Raw genomic sequence first — 21108 nt, forward strand, 5'->3', positions numbered from 1 at the left:
GGCAGTGCTCTAGTCTAGTCTGTACAAGAGTCTCCAGCCAAAAAAGCCACAAGAAACAAAAATATATCAGGGCTAATGCATAACATTTAGAGAATACTGATAAATCCAGGGATGTTAATAATCTATTAAAACAGAAATATCAAGGTTTTCAGCATGAATCACAAGTGCCATGTTGTGCAGTTGTACAGCACACAGCCCACAGCAGCAGTGCAGCGCAGGAGGATGCTTGGAGAAAAAAAAAAAAAAAACAAGAACAAGAGCAACTCCTCAGCTTAAAAAGCTTTTAAAGTAATTTGGGGGGGAATTCTGATTTTGTAATGTTATCTGGGTTAGGTTTGGTTTAAAATAGTTTTTGTTTAAAAATTAACACCACCCTTTTAATACTTATTAAAACCATGAAATACCTGTGCTTCTAGTCTGGGGAAGGAAGGCTGTGAAACACTCAAGGAAGCACAGGCTGTGCTGTGCAGTGGGATGCTTTTGGTTGTGGGGGTTTTTGAATCTCTACAGATGATCTTACAGAGAAAAGAATGGAAATGAAGCAGGGATGTGAATTCACCCCCAGCATACCTTTGACTTCATGGAGTGAAGCATTGTTATTGCTATTGCTAGTGGATGTCCTGCCACTATCAAGGCTGGCTGGTCTGGAAGCTGAATGGAAAATTAGGAGACACCATGATGAACAACATTTCAGCAGAGGACACAGCACCTTCACACTGTGCTGAGAGAATGCTCAGAGGATCATGCACGACCTCCCAGGCTCAGCATGCCCATGGGAACAAAGTGGTTTCTTACAGATCAGAAAGCGAAGGAATTTCCAGGCGGTCCAAGAGGACACTTTGGAAAAGGGCACTACAGGAATAGCGAGGTACAGAGGAGAGGAAAAGAGAGAGAATGTAGTTTAGAATTGAAACTGAGTGCTCAGAGGGGAGCAGGGCTCAGACAGGGGCATGCAGGGGCTGCTGTGCTCAGGTCACTTACAACAGATCTGACAGGGAACCCTGCACAGGGCTGGAATGCCACGGACAGGAGGAGCAAGAGCATCTGCACAGATAAAGTCCTGTACTCCTAAGCCAATACAAGGGAAATGCACTGTTAGGAGCCTCAAAAATGTCTGCTGCTTGTACTCATTGTAAATGTTTATAGTGCAGTTAAAACTTCACTTCTATTAATAGCCTATTTTTCACTTCAAAGCTTTGCTTGAAGGAACATGAGCTTATAAACTACAGCACATGGCAAATTTGGGGTTCACTGAACAATAAACACTGAAAACTCAGGCCAGATTTGGACTTGGTTTTTTAAGATTGAAATGCTAACTTCCTTTATTTACTATTAACTCCGAATGGAAGTTAAAACATTTTCCCACTAAAGGGGAAAATGTTTTGATCCTGTTCAGATGCACTTCACAAATACTTTCTACCAGAGATACAGAACATCTGTCTGATGTAGTAGTTAAGAGAGAAAGGAGAATCTGAAGAAATGATACAATACATTCGAGAGATATGAAAATCAGAGAGAGCATGCTCATTGCAATGATGCCATTCACTGTATTTTCACAAGTTCATTAACATTCACACCACACATCCTTAATTCATTTCATTAAAGCTCACATCTTACCATGAACTCTTGATCCTGTACTAGAATCATCACTAATACCTTGTGGACTTACATCTTCAAAGGATGTAGTATCTACACACAGAGACATAAAGGAAGATGTAAAATAAAATATAGTAGAAAGATTATTAAAATACTTATCATTGGTGAAACGGTAAAAATTATTTTTCAAAACAATCAATTTTTACTTAGGAAACATTATGTAGGAAAAACCTTGAAACAATTTATAACTGCAGTTATTAAACCAGGTCATTATCTTAGCACTGCAACTCAATTATTAAGATTGAAAAAACTTAAAACATTAACATTCACACAGTTACATCAGGGTGCAAAAAGCTTCTACCTATACCTTTATTATTTAGCAACTGCTTGGATCTGAAGCCTGTGGAGGAGTTGACAGTGGCAAAGTTGATAGCTGTAGTGGAGAAGGCCATAGCTCCCAATTCCTTCCTCCTTTTACCCGTGGATATATCATCAGGACCCTCCAGATGCTCAGAACTACCTGTCCATTGTCCTCCTGCCAGGACCATGGACTGCACCAGGTCATTCATGGCTGGGATGCAAATGAAAGCAAATGATCAGCGTGGGCAATGGACCTGCCGGGGTTGTTAACTGGCATTGCAAAGGTCGGACAGTTCTGGAAGCGTTTAAAGCGCCAGCAGGAGCAAACCACACCCCGGGTACCGCATGCACCGGGAGGGAGGGAGGGAGGGAGGGAGGGGCTCCGGAGCCCGGGGAGGTGCCCAAAACAGCTCAGCAGGGATCGCCATGCGCCAGGTGCTGTTAGAGGCTCTGCTTGCCGTGAGAAAATGGGATGAGCGGGGACAAAAGTGGGTGCTCATAGAACGGAGTGCCAGCGCTCACACGGGATCCTTGTACAGTGCAGGTTACTGCAGGCACACTGGGGTTTACAGAGCAACAGAGAGAGGATCTGAAAAATACCACAGCTGATGATATTCACCTTCACTGCCCCACACTCCAGAAAACTGTCCACCCCTCATTAGAAAATAAAACGAAACAAAAGAAATCAATGCAGCATTCTGAGGAACACTCGCAGAGTGACAGACCACCAGAGAGCCTTGCACAATCTCCTACACTTGCTTTAAACAAAACAAAAATAAAATAATTACAGTGACTTCTTAACAAAAGGCTTATGAAACGTGGCATTTACAACTATTTCTGTTAACACAGTGCACTGTAAATTCATATACACATGGGGCCATGTGTATATAGACAGCCATGTATACAAATATATGCAGTCACAAGGCACTGAATAGATTATATGCATGTGCACGGCACAGACATAAAGCATTCAGTGCTAAAGTTTTTTTTTTTATTATTATTAAAAAAAAAAAAAAGGAGGTTGGGGACGGGGGAAAGAAAAAGTAAAAAAAGAAAAAAGCTCCAGCTCCTTGTACCGTAGCAGGACTTGCACATTGCAAAAGAGGAGGAAAACCAGAGCGCAGTCCAGGGAGAGGTTAGTGAAAAATTAGTATGGAAGCCAGTGTAGCCATTGAGAAGAAGCTGAACTGTCATAAATCTTACACATGGAGCGACGGTAGAAGGCCTTCATTTTGTCTTTTTCCTTCGGTCTGTTCCTCAAAAAGGGCAGTCTTTTCAGTGCACCCACTTTTATGTCATAGCATGAGGAAAAACGGAAACAGGGAAATGAAAGAAAAAAAGGGAGAAGAACAGATGGAAGTTAAATGTTGAAACTAAGGACAGAAATGAATGTCTGAGTTTAAGCTAGGTATGCTATGCTAAAAGCTATCATTCTCCTGCTTCTGGGTGATAATGAAATATGAAAAGTACACTGAAACAGGAAAGCTCAGGTAACTCAGAAATGCACTGAAAATCACAGTGCAGAGGGCAATACATTGAAAAAATAAATGCAACTTCTTTGCTGGTGATTACAGGAATTGACCACTACGTAATTTTTACTGTGAAAAGTAACACTTTTTTTTTAACATTAAGAAAAATGTGAAGCCAAAAAAAGCTGAAAATGAAAGCAACTCTAAGCACAATCTCTATGTTAAAATATGTTCACATCATTATTTTTGAGGGGCTAATAACTTCTGTAATGCTTTGCCTGCACATCTAAGGGGACACAGTCTTCATCTGTCTTCAGTTCTTCCATTTTGTGCTCAGTAATAACTTTGGTCATCTACTGTCTCATAGAAAACCTGCAAGGGCCTTCTGGTCAATTTAATTTGTGGGCAGTATTTTGGTAAAATACTAAAATCAATCTGCTTGAAATGTGCAAGTATTTTAGCTGAAAAAAAAACACCAAAGGAAAAAAAAAAAAACAAAACAGCAAAAGAAAATCCAAAAGTGAGTGTTGCTGTAACGTTTTGGGAGGGCCCAAGGAAAACGGAGTTAAAGTCTACCAGGAGAATTACAGAGTTAAAATTACAAACAGTATTAAAAGAGGGAGGAGGGGGAAGTCACGAGTTAATCTTGTCCTTGGAGTCAGGAACTCTGCATTAGGAACTGCTGACCTGCCTTGGGGAAGTCTGGGGGCTGATGCCAGGCACAGGAGCCACCATGGAATGACCCAGAAGGGGACACAGGATGGAATTGCCCAAAGCAGTGATTTCTGCAGGTGGCAGCAGCTCTGCTTTCTGCAGAGTTCTGCAGGACCATGCTGTGCCTGGTTTGGGAGGTGTGCCCTGCTCCCCCAGCCTGGCACACAGCAGTTCTGTACAGAGCAGTGCATATATATCATATATACCATTTACAAGTGCACATGAGCTACCCTGGCAGTGAAATATTCCCTGTTCCTCCCTCTCCATCAGCTCTTCCTGTGTCTGCACCCACAGGAACAGGTTCACAAAACAATCTAACCAAAGAGGTCATTCTGTTCTATTTCTTTTTGTCATCAAGATGACACAAAAAAAAAAAAATACCTCTGTAACTTCTGTAATTCTTTACAGACAAAATAACTCATCCCTCTGCAATCCTTTATGGAAGATAACTGACTCCTCTTCACTAAAAACTCCTTAATCTTACGAAAAAGTAACCAGAGGATGGTCAACAAGTGTTTGAGTCATCTGTCCTTCCTGTCCAATAGCACAAATCCACTCCAAAAGGACTGATTTATGGCTCTCAGCAGGTGTGCCCACCAGGAACCTCCCCTACAACCACTCATGTCCTGGAAATCCTGCATCGAAAACCAAAATTCTTGGGAAACTGTCAGTAATGTTTGCACAGAATTCACCTCAGGAATAGTAATGATAGTAATAATCATAATTAATACTGGGATGGCAGAGCTACAGCAGAAATCAACTCTTCTTTTTCTTTTCAGTATTCCACAAACACCTTCTTGCTTTCTGAGCTGACAATGAATGATGAGTACTGCATAATTCCTGAACTGAGTGGAAAACATCCCATCTTGTAACTCTCCTGCTTGCCTGAAATCTGTGAACTCTGCATTTAAATCCTGACACTGTTGTGTCCATGCACAGAAGAAAATATGAGGCAGAAATCTTAAAAATGCTTTGGTATTGGAAAATGGAGCCCAGAACATTCCTTTGATTCTCTCTGTGGCACAGCATGCCTGCTCCTGGTGTTCCTAGTGGAGATGAGAGTTTACTAACAGCCCTGAGTCACTGGGAACTTGTTCACTCCTGGCTAAAGTGGAAGCCAGCAAAGGATATCTGTATTTCTCCACAGAAAAGAGAAGTCTCCTCTGCCTGTCTTGGGATTTCTCTGGAAAAGCCCAGAATGGCCCCATCCATGCAGAGGAAAAGCTCTGCACAGAGCAGGTTTCAGATCCACAGCATTCAGCTGATCATTAGGGGTGATCAATAATAATTTGGGGCAGTACCTGGGAAGAAGGAGGCTATGAAAAGCCAAGGTGAAACCCTGCAGTCAGGAGCACACATTTCCTGCAGGATCAACCTGTGTTGTGACAGCAAAAGCCTCCAGACACCCCCTCCTTCCCACAGGGATCAGACACAGGCTCTGGCCACGCCCTGAGACCTCAACTGGTGTTCTCTGAGAACAGGGTAACCTGATTTTTGTGCCAAGATCACCTTTCCCAGGGAGATAACAGCTCTCCTGGAAACCTTTTCTATGAGAAAGTGGCCTGTGTTGGGAAAACACAACCTCCACCAGCAGCCACAAAGAGGAAAAACTACAGATGTCACACACTGCACTTTAGAACCCAGTATCTGTGCCAGGGAGTGGGGGTGTGAGCCCTGTGCAGCCTGGAGATCTGTGTGGCAGATGCTCAGTCCTGCAGCTCAGAACAGCTCTGGTTGGTGCCAGGGAAGGTGAGCTGCCTTCTCAAGGACACTCAGGACGTTTCACCCCGGCAGCTCCCGCTGGAATCAGTTCCTTCTTCCCCACTTCTGGAGGTCAGGGTGGCACAGAACTCCTCTTCAGCCAGCACAGAGCTCCAGCACCTGAGCACTGGCACAGACAGGTGGCACTCACATCTTTGCTCCCTCCTGTAGCTCCTTCAGTGCAAGCTGCTGCTGCCAAACTGCTCCCCAGGGAAAAGCAAAGCCCCCAAATCCCGGGATTTAGGACTTACAGTCACTCTAGGAGCAGAAGAAACAGAATGCAAAACGTGCACCATCACCAGCCCTGGTCACACTGAGATATTCTCTCTGCTTTGTGAGGCACAAACTGTCTCAGATCTGTCCCAGAGCCTGTCAGAGCTGAGCTGGCACAAAACACATCCGAATTCTCTCCAAAACTCTGGTTTCCATGGCGACATGTGCAATGGAGGAAGGTTAGGATCCGGAATTAGATCAGCCCTTCCAGTTTGTGGATAAATACACTGGGATTAAGGGAAACATGAACAAGGCCCATGGAGTAGAAAATTAATGAGGTCTGAACAGCTTCAAACCTCTTTTGAGGCTCAGCCACCGTAACTGCAGCCGTGGCTCCCCAGCAGGGTAACTGCACACTACAAGGTCCCAAGGATCATGCAAAGAGCACTGCCACAGGAAAAGCCCTTCCAGAACATGACATTGCTGACACAGATGCAGATGGGCTGAACCACGGCGTGCACACCCCCAGCTCCCCCTGACACACATCCAGGACAGCTGCAGTCACTCCCCAGTTCCACACCACTCACGGTTTGGATGTAAAAGCAACAGCTGCTTTTTAAACAAGTTTGAAAAGTAACTCTTTTGAAGCTTACACTGAAAAAGGTTGAGCTCCCCAAAGGGGTAAGTTAGTAACAATAATGCTAAAAATACCCCTGAACTATTTTATTATTAAAAAAAATACAGATCTGATTTTATCTTCTGCCATTTTTGACTAAGCTTCTCCAAGAAGCCCAGAAGAAAAAGAAAAGCACATCATAATGGCTGTAATAATTCACAGCTGGCACAAACCCCAGACCTGCTGTCTTTTGAACCCCAATACATCACATTTAAAAGTAGTAGTGCAAAGGCTGGAAGTGACTGTTAATGCACATGGATTCTGATGCTTTTACATGCACAGCCAAAATGCTTTTGGTGCACAGTTATTAAACAGAACCATTACATCCTGATAACTTGGCTGTAATTATACCTCTCAAGTTGTGAGAAACTGGGCAGTTTATGATTCATGCCAAGAGTAAAGAACAAAAAACACAGATAATAAATAATAATAAACAGAATCTGGCCTTATATATATATATATATATATCATGGGCACCCTAATGGGATGGCTATCAAATCTTTCAAGGTCAGCAAATTGTGCCTGGAATATTCTATCTAATCACATTTCTCTAAGTCCTTGTTCTCCCTCTCAACCACTTCCAATTTCAGAATCAGTAACAATTCCTGTAATTTTAACAGGTCGTGTTTCCACATTAACACTCTTGTTGCATATCCAGATCTCATGGTTGATTTTGTGAGATGCTGGGGGAACACCTTCAGGCAGAAAGTGTTTTTAGCAACTCCAGGATGTTAGCACAGCCACAGCTTGGAAAAACACTTCCATGACAAGGGGAAAGAGTCATGCTGGGACAAGAGGGAGAAACAAAAAGGTGGTGACACCTGACATTCTATCCCAAACCCTGCTCGCCTGACCCAGTACCAGTGCCTGCTCCATCTTACCCAGGCACTGAGAGTGCATTTCGAGATGCCCAAACATTTCAGGGAGTTTGCAAGAACTTCAGCCCTTAATAAACTAATCCAGGCTTCATTCCTACAGCCCAAAAAAAGACCTTTACAAACCCTCCACAACGCGCAGACCTTGCCAACATTCCGCCACGGTTTATTCACGCGACCGAGCGGTTTGCAGTACTCACTGCTACTCTTTTTGGTGCCCAGGGTCTGCCCATCCTCCAGGGAGTTGGAGCCCACAGAGGAGCTGTCCTGGCTGTCCTGGTGGGGCAGCTGCAGGAATCCCTCGCTGGACTCGGAGCGCGTGGGCGTCAGCGTCACCGACTTGAGGCGCTCGCGGTTCCCGTCCTTCTTGGACTTGATCAGCTTCCTCATCTTCAGCGTGATCCAGTTGCCCCTCCTGTCACCAACAGCACATCAAGCACATCACTGCATTTCTAACACACTGCTCAGGATGCCACCATTGAATGGGACTGTGCCAACACCCTGACTGACTGACGGGTGTCAGCTTGGATTCTGACTTTGGCAGTGTTGGGATTGTTCTTTGTAATACTGTATTTCTATTTTAATTTTCCTAGTAAATAACTGTTATTCCTAATTCCCATATCTTTGCCTGAAAGCCCCTTAATATCAAAATTATAATAATAATTTGGAGAAGGGGAGTTTACATTCTCAGTTTCAAAGAGAAGCTTCCCCTTTATTGGTAGACACCTGTCCTTATAACCAGGACAATTTCACATCATGTTCAACAGTACCTTCTTGGTGGAGATGGCTCATAAAATTTGTACTGATCCATTATCTTCTCCTCCAGTTTCTCCTTCTGCCGCCTCAACTCATTTAGTTTGTCGCTGCCAACAGAAATTAATGGTAATTTATGATTCAAAAACATACACAGGTGTGTGGGCAGCACGTTCCTCTGGGAATCTGTCATCTGAAAATTGTCACCTTTTGTGAGGAATTCTTGTATAACACTTGTTTCTTATTGAGCAAGCAAGAGATACAGCAAACAATCAGCCTTAGGCTTAACTTAATGGTATAGAATGGAGTAAAACTACATTTGCCTTTATTACACATTCCCTCTTTTAAAATAAAGTGCTGTATCATTTAGATAAGCACATTTCCTCTTCTCTCAAGTCCATTAAAAAGTTTAGATTACAAATCTACAATGTATGTATGTATCAATCTGCAAATACAGTGATTACAGATCTAAACTTTGCCAGCAATAGAATGAAGAATAAATACAGTTTTTATTCCTCACTTCCATCATCAGCAATGAACACAGATGCACTGATCTTTTAGAACTACAAATATCATGTTCATATTTTGAGTTATCACTGAAATTCTAATTTTAAAGAGAAGCATTTCAGAAGCAGCACATGTGTTAAATTCTATACATCACAGAAGCTTTTTTTAAAAAATGCAGGTATTGCTGGCATTGCCCTAATCACAGTGATTTCCTTGTTTTCACAACTCACATGTACTGCCTTTGCTCCACATGGAAGAGATCCTTGCTTTCCATGTTCTGCTCCAGTAAAGTTCTGTTCTGCAGCATTAAGGTCTGGATTTGATCCAGCAGGTGTCTGTTTTCCTCCTCCAGGTTTCCTTTAAGTTGGCTGAGCAGCTGTTAAAACAGATGAAATTGCCCATGCACTTTTATGTGAGTGCACTTTACACACAGACCATGAGATTAGCAAGAAAGTTTAGGTCCACAGAGGGATTCTGAGAGTCAAATTGAACTCAAAATTAAATCACAAATCAACTGATAAAAGCCTCTTGGATGCTTTAAATAATTTAAACTGGTTTTCCTTAATATGAGCCTGAAATTGTGTATTGTCTGTACAGTAAGCAAATTAATTAGCCTTTGAATCCACTTCATTATCTATAAATGACTGATACTCCAGCACATTCATTAAATTATAAATAAATTATAAAAATAACAAACAGCAGTATTCCCACATACCTCACACTGATTATTTAGCTTTGTTGATGTAATATCCAGTTGCTGGTACTGCTCTTTCAGTTTGGAAAACTCAGCTTCCAAGCGTGTTTGCTCCAGTTTGGAATTGTTCAACAATGTTTTCAGATTCTTGTGGTCAGTTTGGAGCACTTCATTCTCCCTCTGGAGCTGACTGTACGTGTGACTGAGCCTGGGATGCAGAGACACCATCACAGAGTGCTGGAAATGAATTTGTTACCCACACTCCCTCTGAAACATGACATTTCCAACTACTCCATCAAATACACACACAAATTCCTTACTGTCACATCCTGTAAGTTATCCCAGCCTCATTTCCCCAGGAATGTGTTCTGCCTTTGAGCCAAGCACTGTTCTCTGTATGCTTAAATACAAAGCAGCATCTCTACATCACAACTGGTTTTAAGATTTCACTTTTCAGAATAAAAAGAACCTTACAAAACAGCTGGAATTTCCTGCCAACACAAAACAGGAATGGCCCAAACTTTTTCAACTGTGGAGGTTACACATATCCATTCTTGGGCTCCCTTTGTCCCTCCTGGGCCCTGCCATGCCCCTTTATCCCACATGTCCCCTCAGGATATAATGAATATTTCTTTGGGATCATGAATATTTGGAATAGCAGCATCAGGTGTCCAAGAAATGTGAAAACACACCACTTGTTTAGGCTGCCCTGGAGGGTGCTCAAGTGCCAGAATTCTCTTTACCTTTCATTTTCATCCCGAAGCTTTTTATATTCTGCTGCCACAGTCTCATGTTTCTCACTTTGCTGCAGCATTTTGTCCTGCTCTGTCTTCAGAACCTTCTCCAGCTCTTCCAGCTGCACTTTTTGTTTCAGCAATTGATTGTACCTGCAAAGACAAAATTTACAGAATGACAAAAAAAAAAAAAAAAAAAAAAAAAAAAAAAAAAAAAGGAAATTTGACAAAATGGCCTCTGTTAAAGTTTAAATCTTAGTGATTAAGGGATGGTGATTTTATTAATTTTATACTTTTATTAGAGTGATTTCTGCTGATAGTATTTACCTATCCTCCAAGTCCTTGGTTTTTTGAGACTGCCGTGCTTGGCGATGAGAGACTCCTTAAATCTTAGTGATTAAGCAATGGCGATTTTATTCATTTTATTCATTCCATATTCTGTATTTTATCAGAGTGATTTCTGCTGACAACATTTACCTATCCTTGTGCCCCACACCTCCAGGTTTTTCTGAGCAGCCTTGAGGCTGCCGTGCTTGGCAATGAGGGACTCAGTGATTTTATTCATTTTATTAATTCTATCTTCTATTCTATACTTTATTAATTCAATATTCTATATTTTACCAAAGTGATTTCTGCTACCAGCACTCACCTATCCTCCAGCTCCTTGTGCTCCAGCTCCAGGTTCTTGTGGGCTGCCTTGAGGCTGCCATGCTTGATGATGAGAGACTCAGTGATTTTATTCATTTTACATTCTATTCCATACTTTATTCATTTAATATTAATTCAATATTCTGTATTTTATCAGAGTGATTTCTGCTGATAGTATCTACCTATCCTCCAGGTCCTTGTGCTCCAGCTCCAGGTTCCTGTGGGCTGCCATGCTTGGTGATGAGGGACTCATTAAATCAGTGATTAAGTGATGGTGATTTTATTAATTTTATTCATTCTATATTTTATTCTGTATTTTATTCATTTTGTATTTTATCAGAGTGATTTCTGCTGACAGTATTTATCTATCCTCCAAGTCCTTGTGCTCCACACCTCCAGGTTTTTTGTGAGCTGCTGTGCTTGGCGATGAGGGACTTGCTAAATCTTAGTGATTACGTGATTTTATTCATTCTACCAGATGATACACTGATAATGATAAAATTATGAATGATAACAAAATTATTTTATCAGAGTGATTTCTGCTGTCAGCACTTACCTATCCTCCAAGTCCTTGTGCTCCAGCTCCAGGTTTTTGTGAGCTGCCTTGAGGCTGCCGTACTTGGCGATGAAGGACTCGTTAAATCTTAGTGACTAAGCAATGATTTTATGCATTCTATCTTCTATTCTATACTTTATTAATTCAATATTCTGTATTTTATCAGAGTGATTTCTGCTGATAGTATCTACCTATCCTCCAGGTCCTTGTGCTCCAGCTCCAGGTTCTTGTGGGCTGCCTTGAGGCTGCCATGCTTGCAGATGAGGGACTCATTAAATCTTAGTGATTAAGTGATGGCGATTTTATTCATTTTGTATTCTATTCTGAATTTTATTCATTCTACATTTTACCAGAGTGGTTTCTGCTGATTGTGGGCTGCCTTGAGGCTGCCATGCTTGGCGATGACAGACTCAGTGATTTTATTCATTCTATATTTTATTAATTCAATATTCTCTATTTTACCAGAATGGTTTCTGCTGCCAGCACTCACCTGTCCTCCAGGTCCTTGTGCTCCAGCTCCAGGTTCTTGTGGGCTGCATTTAGGCTGCCGTGCTTGTTGATGAGGGACTCATTAAATCTTAGTGATTAAGTGATGGCGATTTTATTCATTTTGTATTCTATTCTGAATTTTATTCATTCTACATTTTACCAGAGTGGTTTCTGCTGATTGTGGGCTGCCTTGAGGCTGCCGTGCTTGGCGATGACGGACTCAGTGATTTTATTAATTCAATATTCTCTATTTTACCAGAGCGGTTTCTGCTGCCAGCACTCACCTGTCCTCCAGGTCCTTGTGCTCCAGCTCCAGGTTCTTGTGGGCTGCCTTGAGGCTGCCGTGCTTGGCGATGATGGACTCAGTGATTTTATTCATTCTATACTTTATTAATTCAATATTCTCTATTTTACCAGAATGGTTTCTGCTGCCAGCACTCACCTGTCCTCCAGGTCCTTGTGCTCCAGCTCCAGGTTCTTGTGGGCTGCCTTGAGGCTGCCGTGCTTGTTGATGAGGGACTCGTACTCGGCGGCCTGGCGCTCGTGCAGCTGCTCCAGGCGCTCGTGGTCCCTGAGCAGCGCCTCGTAGAGCGCCCGCAGCTCCTCGCGCTCCTTCAGCGCCGCCTCGCTCTCGCTCTCGAGGGCCGACTGCTGGATCTGCAGCTGCGCGTTCTGGTTCATCAGCGACGTGCTCTGCGAGTTCAGCGTGGAGTTCTCCACCTGCAGCAGCAAGGGGCACAGCCTGGTTACTGCAGCTCCCAGCATCTCTGGGCTTTAGCCCTCAGAACCCTTCTGGCTGCTCCACTGGCAGCCTTCCCGTTGCCATTTCCCTCCAGCACCAAGGTACCTCGGAGAAATGGATCACCGGTGGTCCTAATAAAAGCCAAATCTGTGACATGACTAAAATAAAAGGAACTCTCACACTGGCATGGAGATTGATTCTTAAAAAAATTCTGTCACCGTAAAATCTTCACAGTACCCATGCATAGGTTCACAATGAGAGTTCCAACAGGAGCATCCATTTAACAGAGAGAGGGAGATAAACAACAGCACCTGGAAGGAACTACTCATGTTCTGTTCTGTGCTCTTTTGTGGGCTGCACAGCTGTCCCAGAAGAGAATTAATGTGTATTAACACACTAAAGCCTTCAACATTAGACAGTCTAAAAAAGCCCCAACCAACTAACAACTTCACTTTTTGTGCCTCTGGAGAAATCCCTGGGTATCTTAAAGAACTGGTGCTTGTCACCTGACCTGTACCAGCTTCCTTCTCTTTCCTGCTTGAAAGATGAAAACCACAAACTGCTGAGCCTTCCAATACCCTCGGGGTATCTCTTAAGGGAAAAAACCTCCATCTCTCACTCCAGTTCCCGCTGTTACCAGGGAACAAATCCCTTCCTGCTGGAACTGCAGTGTTCTTTGTTACAGATGAGAAAGCTGAACCTTTCACTGGAAATGAAGTCATGTCTGATGGCAGGGGTGTGCTGGGAAACTTCCCAGGCTGAATCTGAGTTTGGTTAGGTCAGAATTCCCAGTTACCCTTCTCAGACATCCTTTCCTCTGGCTGCTCCTCATGGCTATCAGGAGGAAGAGAAGAATGAGTTGCCCAGGAACAGTTTTGGCACAGCCCAGGTAGAGCAGCTCAGTCTGCACTTCAGATTTAGCCAACAGCTCATCATTTTGATTTTCCTGAACATATTTCAACTTCTACTTGGATTTGCAGTTCATGGAGAATTGTCTTGCCAGAGAGGAAAGGCCTGAGCTGCTGGGCATGAGACAAAAGAGGAACTACAAAGATTCCTGTTTTTTTTTGATGAAGGGAATTACCAAGTACTCAGAGAGCTCTGAATCCCAGCAATCCCCTCTCAACTGATTGAATGAGATATTTCCATGTCATATCCACAGGTTTTTAACAGCCAGAGGAGGCACAGGGTGTGCAGCAATGTTCTGTTTTACTGCAGTGCTGTGCACTGAGGACATTTCATTGTGGCAGCAGAAAGTGCATCCATGGGACAAAAATGTTCAGCTTTCCAGGAAGAGCCAGGAGGAGACTCCAGGCATCCACCAAATGCATTATTTGTTTTATTTTAACAGCCCTTGACATCTTGATTTCCATCAGCCCTCCATCCTTTCTGACATCTTTGCTATTTCTGCTGCATTGTGGGATTTTTATTCCTTCTTGAAGAAGTTTTGATTCTTAGAACTCCAAAAAGCATTAAATCCATTAACAAGAATATTTAATGTTTAAAGAAAAAAGATACATATTTAATAACCCCATTAAACTATAAGGGCAACATCTGAATTTTGGCCAGAAGAGCTGCAAGACCCTGGGAACAACCATTTTTATAATTTTCATGGTCACACATTACCTTTTTTCACTGTCTCTCAATTATCTAAACTCAGGTCTTCACATACTTATGTAGCTTTCCATTTTCTTTTGGTTTTTTTTTTTTTTTTTTCCAAGATCTTCTATATTTAAGTATCTTGATTTTCCTCTTAGCTAATGCTTTACTTTTATTTTGTTTAAAAATACATTAAGTTTATTAAGATACAGTTGGACACACTACTTCCCTGACCAAATTTAGATGTATAAATACAATAAAAAGCCCAAGGAATCTTGGAAACTGGGTAAGAGAATCTTCTCTACTTCAAAGTATGAAGTCAAGATTTTACACTGGACAAGGGATTAAAACCAATTTCTAAAAATGTAATTATTTATCAACAAACAAACTATTATTTGACTGCTGAGTGCAGATAATTCTCACATCACCTTTCCCATGTCTCTCCAGGAAGCCAAATGGGATTTCAAAGCTAACAATAACAATGTAATTTAAGTTTTCCTTTGGAAAAAACCCCTTGTTTTTAAAAGCAGAGTAAGGCAGCCTTACCTGCAGCTTGGCATTCTGAGTTTGCAGAGTTGTGTTCTGCTCCTGCAGGGACACAGTCTGTCTCTGCAGGGCCAGGATCTGAGCCTGCAGGTTGTTGTTCTGTGTCTCGAGCTGCTTCAGCTGCGTTTTCAGCGCCTGCTTCTCTGCCTGCAGCGTCGCATTCTGGGGGTTAAAACCACACAAAACCTCAGCTCAGGAACTCCAAGATACAACAGAAGTGTTTCCCACACCTTAGAAAGCAGCAGGGCTGTGCAGAGATTTACAGGGTGGGATAAACTTGCAGAACAAACACAGTTTGGGGGGATTTATCACTCCAAAAAAAACCAGGTGACAGATGTTGCACCTAGGGAGAAACAGGGGAGGAACCTCCAGGACAGGGATTGTATAACAGGGATTTGAGAGAGAGCTGTGGATTCCAAAGGACAAATTCAGGTTTGCACATTTCCTTTTTAAATGCCTGTCAAGTGCTCTGTGGCATCCCACAGAGCAGAATCCAGCTGCTGCATGCACTGTATTTAATTCAGATTCTGCCTGGGATGGAAACGAGGTGATAAATTAAAGTGTCTTAACAGCACCCTCATTTGCATTACAGCTCACCACAAATAATTACCACCAGAATGATATTCAAAACACATCTTACATTCCTCTCCACCTCGATTAATCTATCTTTAACTTTCAGTAATTCTCTTGTAGTCTCCTGATTTTCCTTCTCCCACTTATTGACAGACTGATTTTCTTCTCCACTTCTTGGAGGAGAATTCTGAACCATCCTTTCCTCTTCTTGTCTTTGCTTGAGAGCTTCATAGTTCTTCTTCACCTGGAATTATTTGGGACAACTTAAGTTAGGGTTAGAATTTTCCATTCTGTATGTCCAAATTTATTAATTTATTACCTGACCATGCCTCTTTCTCAAAGAACAGAAAGTGCTGTATTTGTAAATCTGGTTTTTGTACATGTTTGGGGAGAAGATGCACAAATTATTTATGGATATAGACAGTTTAACCCAAACAAACAGCAGACCTCTATTTTCTATTTTACTTCAGTGTTTTTAACTGCATCCTCCAACTTTTATACTAAAACTCTACAACCAAGGTGAAAGAATTTCCTTTCCTAACCAATCTCAGGCTGCTCAAGGTAGGCCAGAAAATGTAGCTGGAAATGACATCCATTCAAGATTGATTTGATAATCCAGGTTATTTATCCAGCTGACATTTACATGGCCAGTGAATAAACTCAACAACTTTTCATGTGACTTTAACACAGTCTTAAAAGCCTTCACACCTTTGTCCTGCTTCCTATCACCTGAAGGATGCCCATTTTTTGCTGTCTTACCCAAAAAGCAAACAGCTCAGTTAATATTACAGAAAAATGCCCTTTTCCTTACTGTTTTCAGCTCCTGACGTAGCTGCTGGTTCAGATTTGTTGATTCTTCCAAACGAGCTTCCAAAGCAGCAATTTTTTCTTCTTTTATTTCCAGAGATTTCTTGAGAGTGGATTCTAATTTGGACTCCAAAAGCTTGTACCTACTGGCCAACAACAAGAAAGAGTCTGTATTTTAAGGTATTTAAATTCTAAAATGTTCTAGAGCAGACTCAGAGCTACATTCAAACATCCCTGAGTGCTGTGGTCAAAAGTATGAGAACACCTCAGCATCCACAGCAAGTCCAATGTCAAAAATGACCAGAAGATGGTTGTCAAAATTATTTTTGGCTCCTGATTTCTTTTAAAACATGTTAGGCCCAGCAAAAGACCCCTTCAGGCCCACCAGGAGGGTGCTGGGTTTCTCTGCATGCACTCCCCCCTGGCTCCACTCCAGCAAATCCAGCAGGGACCTGAACTCAATTAGAATGTGAAGTATTTGGAGAGCAAGATTTTCATCAGTTCTTATTTCCAGCCAGCTCCAAAGGGAAGGAGATGGAGCACAGCACTGTGCAGGTGCACACTTTAGTGCATCAATGTGCAAATTGCTCACTCAGCCCAGCTGCTGATATTTTAAGGCTGTTGCCACCCCTGATGTGCAAAGCTTCCATTTTTAACCATATTCAGGGTATATTTAGGGCACCTGAACCCCTCCAAAATGTCAGCTGGAGAGAGAAGTGGTCAGATTGAACTGTACTGATTTAGAACTCCACACCCTTTATGGGAAATACTGACACCCACACTCATTAATCACTTCTAAGCAGTTCAGTCCCTGTGTGTGGCTCAGAATCTGGAGAACACCCCACTCCTGCCCACAGCTGGATAAAATAACCCCAACCACTGAGATCTCCCCTTTCCAATCCTGGCTGCTGAAGGATCCATCAGTTTAGTGAGGGGAATAAACTGCAGGAGACTCCTGAATGGACAAGAGCATCAGATCCAGTCAGGAACTGGAGCAGAAAGCCAATGGCAAGAGAATTAATAAGCAGAAAGCTGTCCAGTAGCATCATGCAGCAGGAGGAGAATCTGAGATTTTCAGATATGACAACCAATTCCCAAGGATTTACAGAAAAGCAGGCAGCCTGTGACCAGTAGAATTTACAGTATTTCCCCTTCTGGAGCTTCAAAGTCATAAAATGCATCCAGTTTAGATCTCAACAGAAAGACTCTGAGGTGCTACCAAGACCATTTATCAAAAACCACAAGCAGCTCTTTCCAATCAGGAGGAGGAAAATGGTACATTTTAGATTTCCATCATCAAAACGACAGAGGCAGATGAAAAACTCCACTGAGAAGTGATTGTATCCCTAATGACCCCAGCTCTTCACAGCCCTGATGAAAGAGCTGGAAATGACTCACCTAGGTATTGATATGCAAGGAAAGCAATCCAGGTATCTCTGGGATGAATGAAGAAGTGGAGAATGGAAAAGCAGGATATTTATTCAAACCAATCCTAGTTTTTTTTTTTTTTTTTTTTTTTTTTTTTTGAAAACAAACAATGCCCTTTCATGATCCTCCAGCTTGGGAAGAAGCTCAAGCCAGCAGCAGAGCCCAACCATTTCTGACCTAGAACTTGATTAAATGTTGCTCCATTTGGGCTTCACCTAAGTTTAAAGTTCACCTTGGATCAAGGCCTGGTGGGTTTTTGTTGGATATATTTATCTAAGGACACACCAAATGCTTATCAAGTGCTGCAAGTGACACAGAAATGCTTAAATCAGAAGAAATCCAACTTGTCCTAGCTCTGACAGCTTTTCCTGAACTGATCTGGGAGCTGAGAAAAGCAGGTGAAAGGCACCAGCAGAAACCAAGAGGGGTAACACATTCAGCCACAGGAGCCTGGCACCACCCCTGTGACAGAGCACTGGGAAGGGGAAGCTGGATTCAAACCCCACTATTTGGGATTATTTGGGCTCCTATGGACACAGAAGGCCCCAGATCAATCTCCAGGCTCATGACAATCAGTTGTAATAACAGATCATAACAGCAGAACTGCACTGGGAAGCAAAGCTTGGCTGGAAGCCCACACCAGTCTGCTTTGCTCCTGCCACCAAATGCCCTAAATCCCTGCAGGACAAGGCAGGGGAGGGAACTGCAGCAGGAAAAACAGATGTCAGGGCAGCAGCTGCTGCCCAGTGGCAGGTGTGGAGGAGTGATGGAGCCACCACCGAGTCCTGGAGACACTCAAGCACTGGATACTTCCCAGCCAGGGAAAGTGGGAAAGCAGCATCCTTCAGGATGGAAGAATTAGAGGGAAATGGTTGCAAGGAAAGAGTGAGACAGTGAAGGTAAGCACTATGTGATTAAAACCATTTGTGTCAGACAGGCAGACAAAAAGGAAAAAAAAAAACTACTTTCAGCTAATTATCTTTTACTGCTACTGTTGCTGCTGCTGACTAGAGCATAAAACATTTTAATTATAATTAACTCTATCTCCTGACATACTTCAGTGAGTCTCTTAGCAACAAAAAGTGGCAACTCACTGTCACAGTCAGCTGAATGTGAAAGCACATCAACTAATTAATTTCCAAAAATACTGAGTTCCTTTTTGGGCCCATGAGTGTGCCTTAAAAACCTGAGTAGGCACAGAACCAGTCTGCAAAACCACTTTATGAATAAAAAAACCCCTCATTTGTCCCTTTTGCCAGGCAGGCCCTGCCATTCTCACCTGTCATCACTGCTCTGCTCATCGTGCAGGAGACGCTCCTTGTTCAAACCAATTTTTTCCAGCTCGTGGGCCAGTTTTTCCAGATCATTGTTCATCTGTTGAGTCTTCAATTTCTCATTCACCAAGTCCTTGCACAGAAAAAAAAAAAACCTACAGTCAGTGTTTTCAGTGAAATGAAAGAATGTAGTCTTAGTCCTAGGATGTTTTATCACTACATGACTGGAATAATTCAACTTTAACTCTTCTCCCAGCTGACAGCTTTCAGCTGTATCAGACCTTATGCTGGAAAATAGGATTTTTCTCTGTGCTCTCTCCCTTTCCCTTTAGAATTTCCCTTTAAATCTGGTCTGGAACATGACAGTGAAGGAGAAGCATTCCAGCAATATGATCATGACTATGATTACTGAAATTTCAATTATCTAATGCATAAAGGTGTTAGTAGTGCCCAGATTAAAGCAGAAAAAAATGCCCAAATCAGAAACCCAGATATAATTTCTGTGGATTATAAACAGATTATGATGGGATGGAAACTGCTCTGTGTTTACCTCTCTCAAAGTGACCAGGGTTTTCTTATCAATGGTAGCTCTCTTCACCAGCTCCTTGTTTTCCTTTTCCAGTTCTTTCAGGCGCACACACGACTCTTTATACACAACAATTTCTTTAAACAGAGATTTATTTTCCCTTTCCAGATTGCTGATTTTGACATTATTTTCTTCTAAGGTACTATCTTTAATTTCTGCCTGCTGTCGAAGCCTTTTATTTTCCTTTTCCAGCTGTTTCTTATCCTTTTCCAGTTGAGAAGTCTCTTGTTCTAACAACTTATTCTCCTTTTCCAACTGCTCCAGGCGCTTACTGGAGATTTTTAACTCTTCTAAGTTCTTCTGCAGGGTCTGATTTTCAGTCTCTAAATCTTGTAATTCGCTCTCTAACTGCTGAATCTTCTTATTGCTATTTTCCAGGGCTTTTTGTAGCCTTTGGTTTTCCGTGTCCAGGCCTTGGTAACTGACTTCCAAGCGTTCAGTTTTCTTAAAAGAGGCTTTCATCAGCTCAAGGCTTTTTTTGAGCTGCTCCTTTTCACTCTCCAGCTCCTTATTTTCTAACTGTAACTGTGCCACTTTCATGCTTGTACACTTCAAGGATTCAATTGTCCTCCGTAACTCTAAATTTTCTTCGTCGAGTTGGGAATTCTCCTTTTCTAAGGATTCCAATTGAAAAGTGAGGTTTTTCAGGCTATCCAAGGTTTTTTTCAGCTTTCTGTTCTCAGTCTCCAGGTCAGAGTTCTCTTGTTCTAAGGCCTCAATCTTCTCACAAGTGATTTTTAGGTTGGTGATTTTCTTCTGCAATAACTCGTTTTCCTTCTCCAGACGATGCAGCTCGTTCTCTAATTCCTCTGCCCTCTCCCCTTTCTCTTTGTAGTGCTCCAGCTCTTTCCTGACTTGTTTTTTTTCAAATTCAACCTTATTTAACTTACTGCTGGTCTCTTTGATAGACTCATGGAGGATTTTATTTTCCTTTTCAATTTCTTTCATTCTCGCCTCAGCACTGATTTGTGAGCGCTGCCTCAGAGAAGTCACAGTTTGATTCAAGTGTTCATTCTCTTGTTCTAAGAGTTTAATCTAATTTGGGTAGAAAAAGGGTAAAGTGATAAACAATGTACCAACAAGGAATTGCTTCCACATATAAACAAGAAGATACTCATCATATCATATTTACATTTGAAGTTAAAGAAAATCTCTTACTCTGCTAATATTTATGTGAAGAATTACAAACATTATTTCAAGTTGGATGACAAAGTAAATATTTAAATCTCTTCCTCTTGAATATTAATGGATAAACATAAACCCAAAACAAATAAAGCACCAATCAAAGGAAAGCTTTACCTACTTCCTAGCAGATTTAATTTTCATTTGTGTTTGGATTTGAGTTGTTTTTTCTTACACTCTGTGATTTCCAGAGCTGAGTGTCCACAAAGAACAGGACTGCAAAAAGTTCTAAACCAAACCTGAGAGGCAGGAAGGTGTGGGAGCCACAAAAATATCTTTATTTCATTTGGAAAAAGTCAAGGTGATGGGTGGGAGGGAACCCTGAT

The 21108-nt window shown here is 42.0% G+C and overlaps 1 protein-coding gene across 6 annotated transcripts in view; it reads right to left on the minus strand.

The window, feature by feature from the left end:
• Positions 1 to 21108, minus strand: part of CCDC88A (coiled-coil domain containing 88A) — a 63509-nt gene that overhangs the window by 7998 nt on the left and 34403 nt on the right. For 2 of the 6 annotated variants that reach the window (XM_056487174.1, XM_056487176.1), the window contains exons 15-29: positions 19565 to 20635; positions 19020 to 19147; positions 16317 to 16455; positions 15573 to 15749; positions 14933 to 15094; positions 12488 to 12765; positions 10362 to 10505; positions 9640 to 9826; positions 9155 to 9300; positions 8435 to 8527; positions 7865 to 8079; positions 3160 to 3243; positions 1964 to 2167; positions 1618 to 1689; positions 571 to 651 (exon numbers count right to left, since the gene is read on the minus strand). In XM_056487174.1, the coding sequence (XP_056343149.1) occupies positions 571 to 651; positions 1618 to 1689; positions 1964 to 2167; positions 3160 to 3243; positions 7865 to 8079; positions 8435 to 8527; positions 9155 to 9300; positions 9640 to 9826; positions 10362 to 10505; positions 12488 to 12765; positions 14933 to 15094; positions 15573 to 15749; positions 16317 to 16455; positions 19020 to 19147; positions 19565 to 20635 (3181 nt within the window). The other 4 variants (XM_056487172.1, XM_056487171.1, XM_056487177.1 and 1 more) reach the window with 4 other exon arrangements.

This window comes from Oenanthe melanoleuca, chromosome 3 (assembly GCF_029582105.1).
Source record: "Oenanthe melanoleuca isolate GR-GAL-2019-014 chromosome 3, OMel1.0, whole genome shotgun sequence".
Taxonomy (NCBI): domain Eukaryota; kingdom Metazoa; phylum Chordata; class Aves; order Passeriformes; family Muscicapidae; genus Oenanthe; species Oenanthe melanoleuca.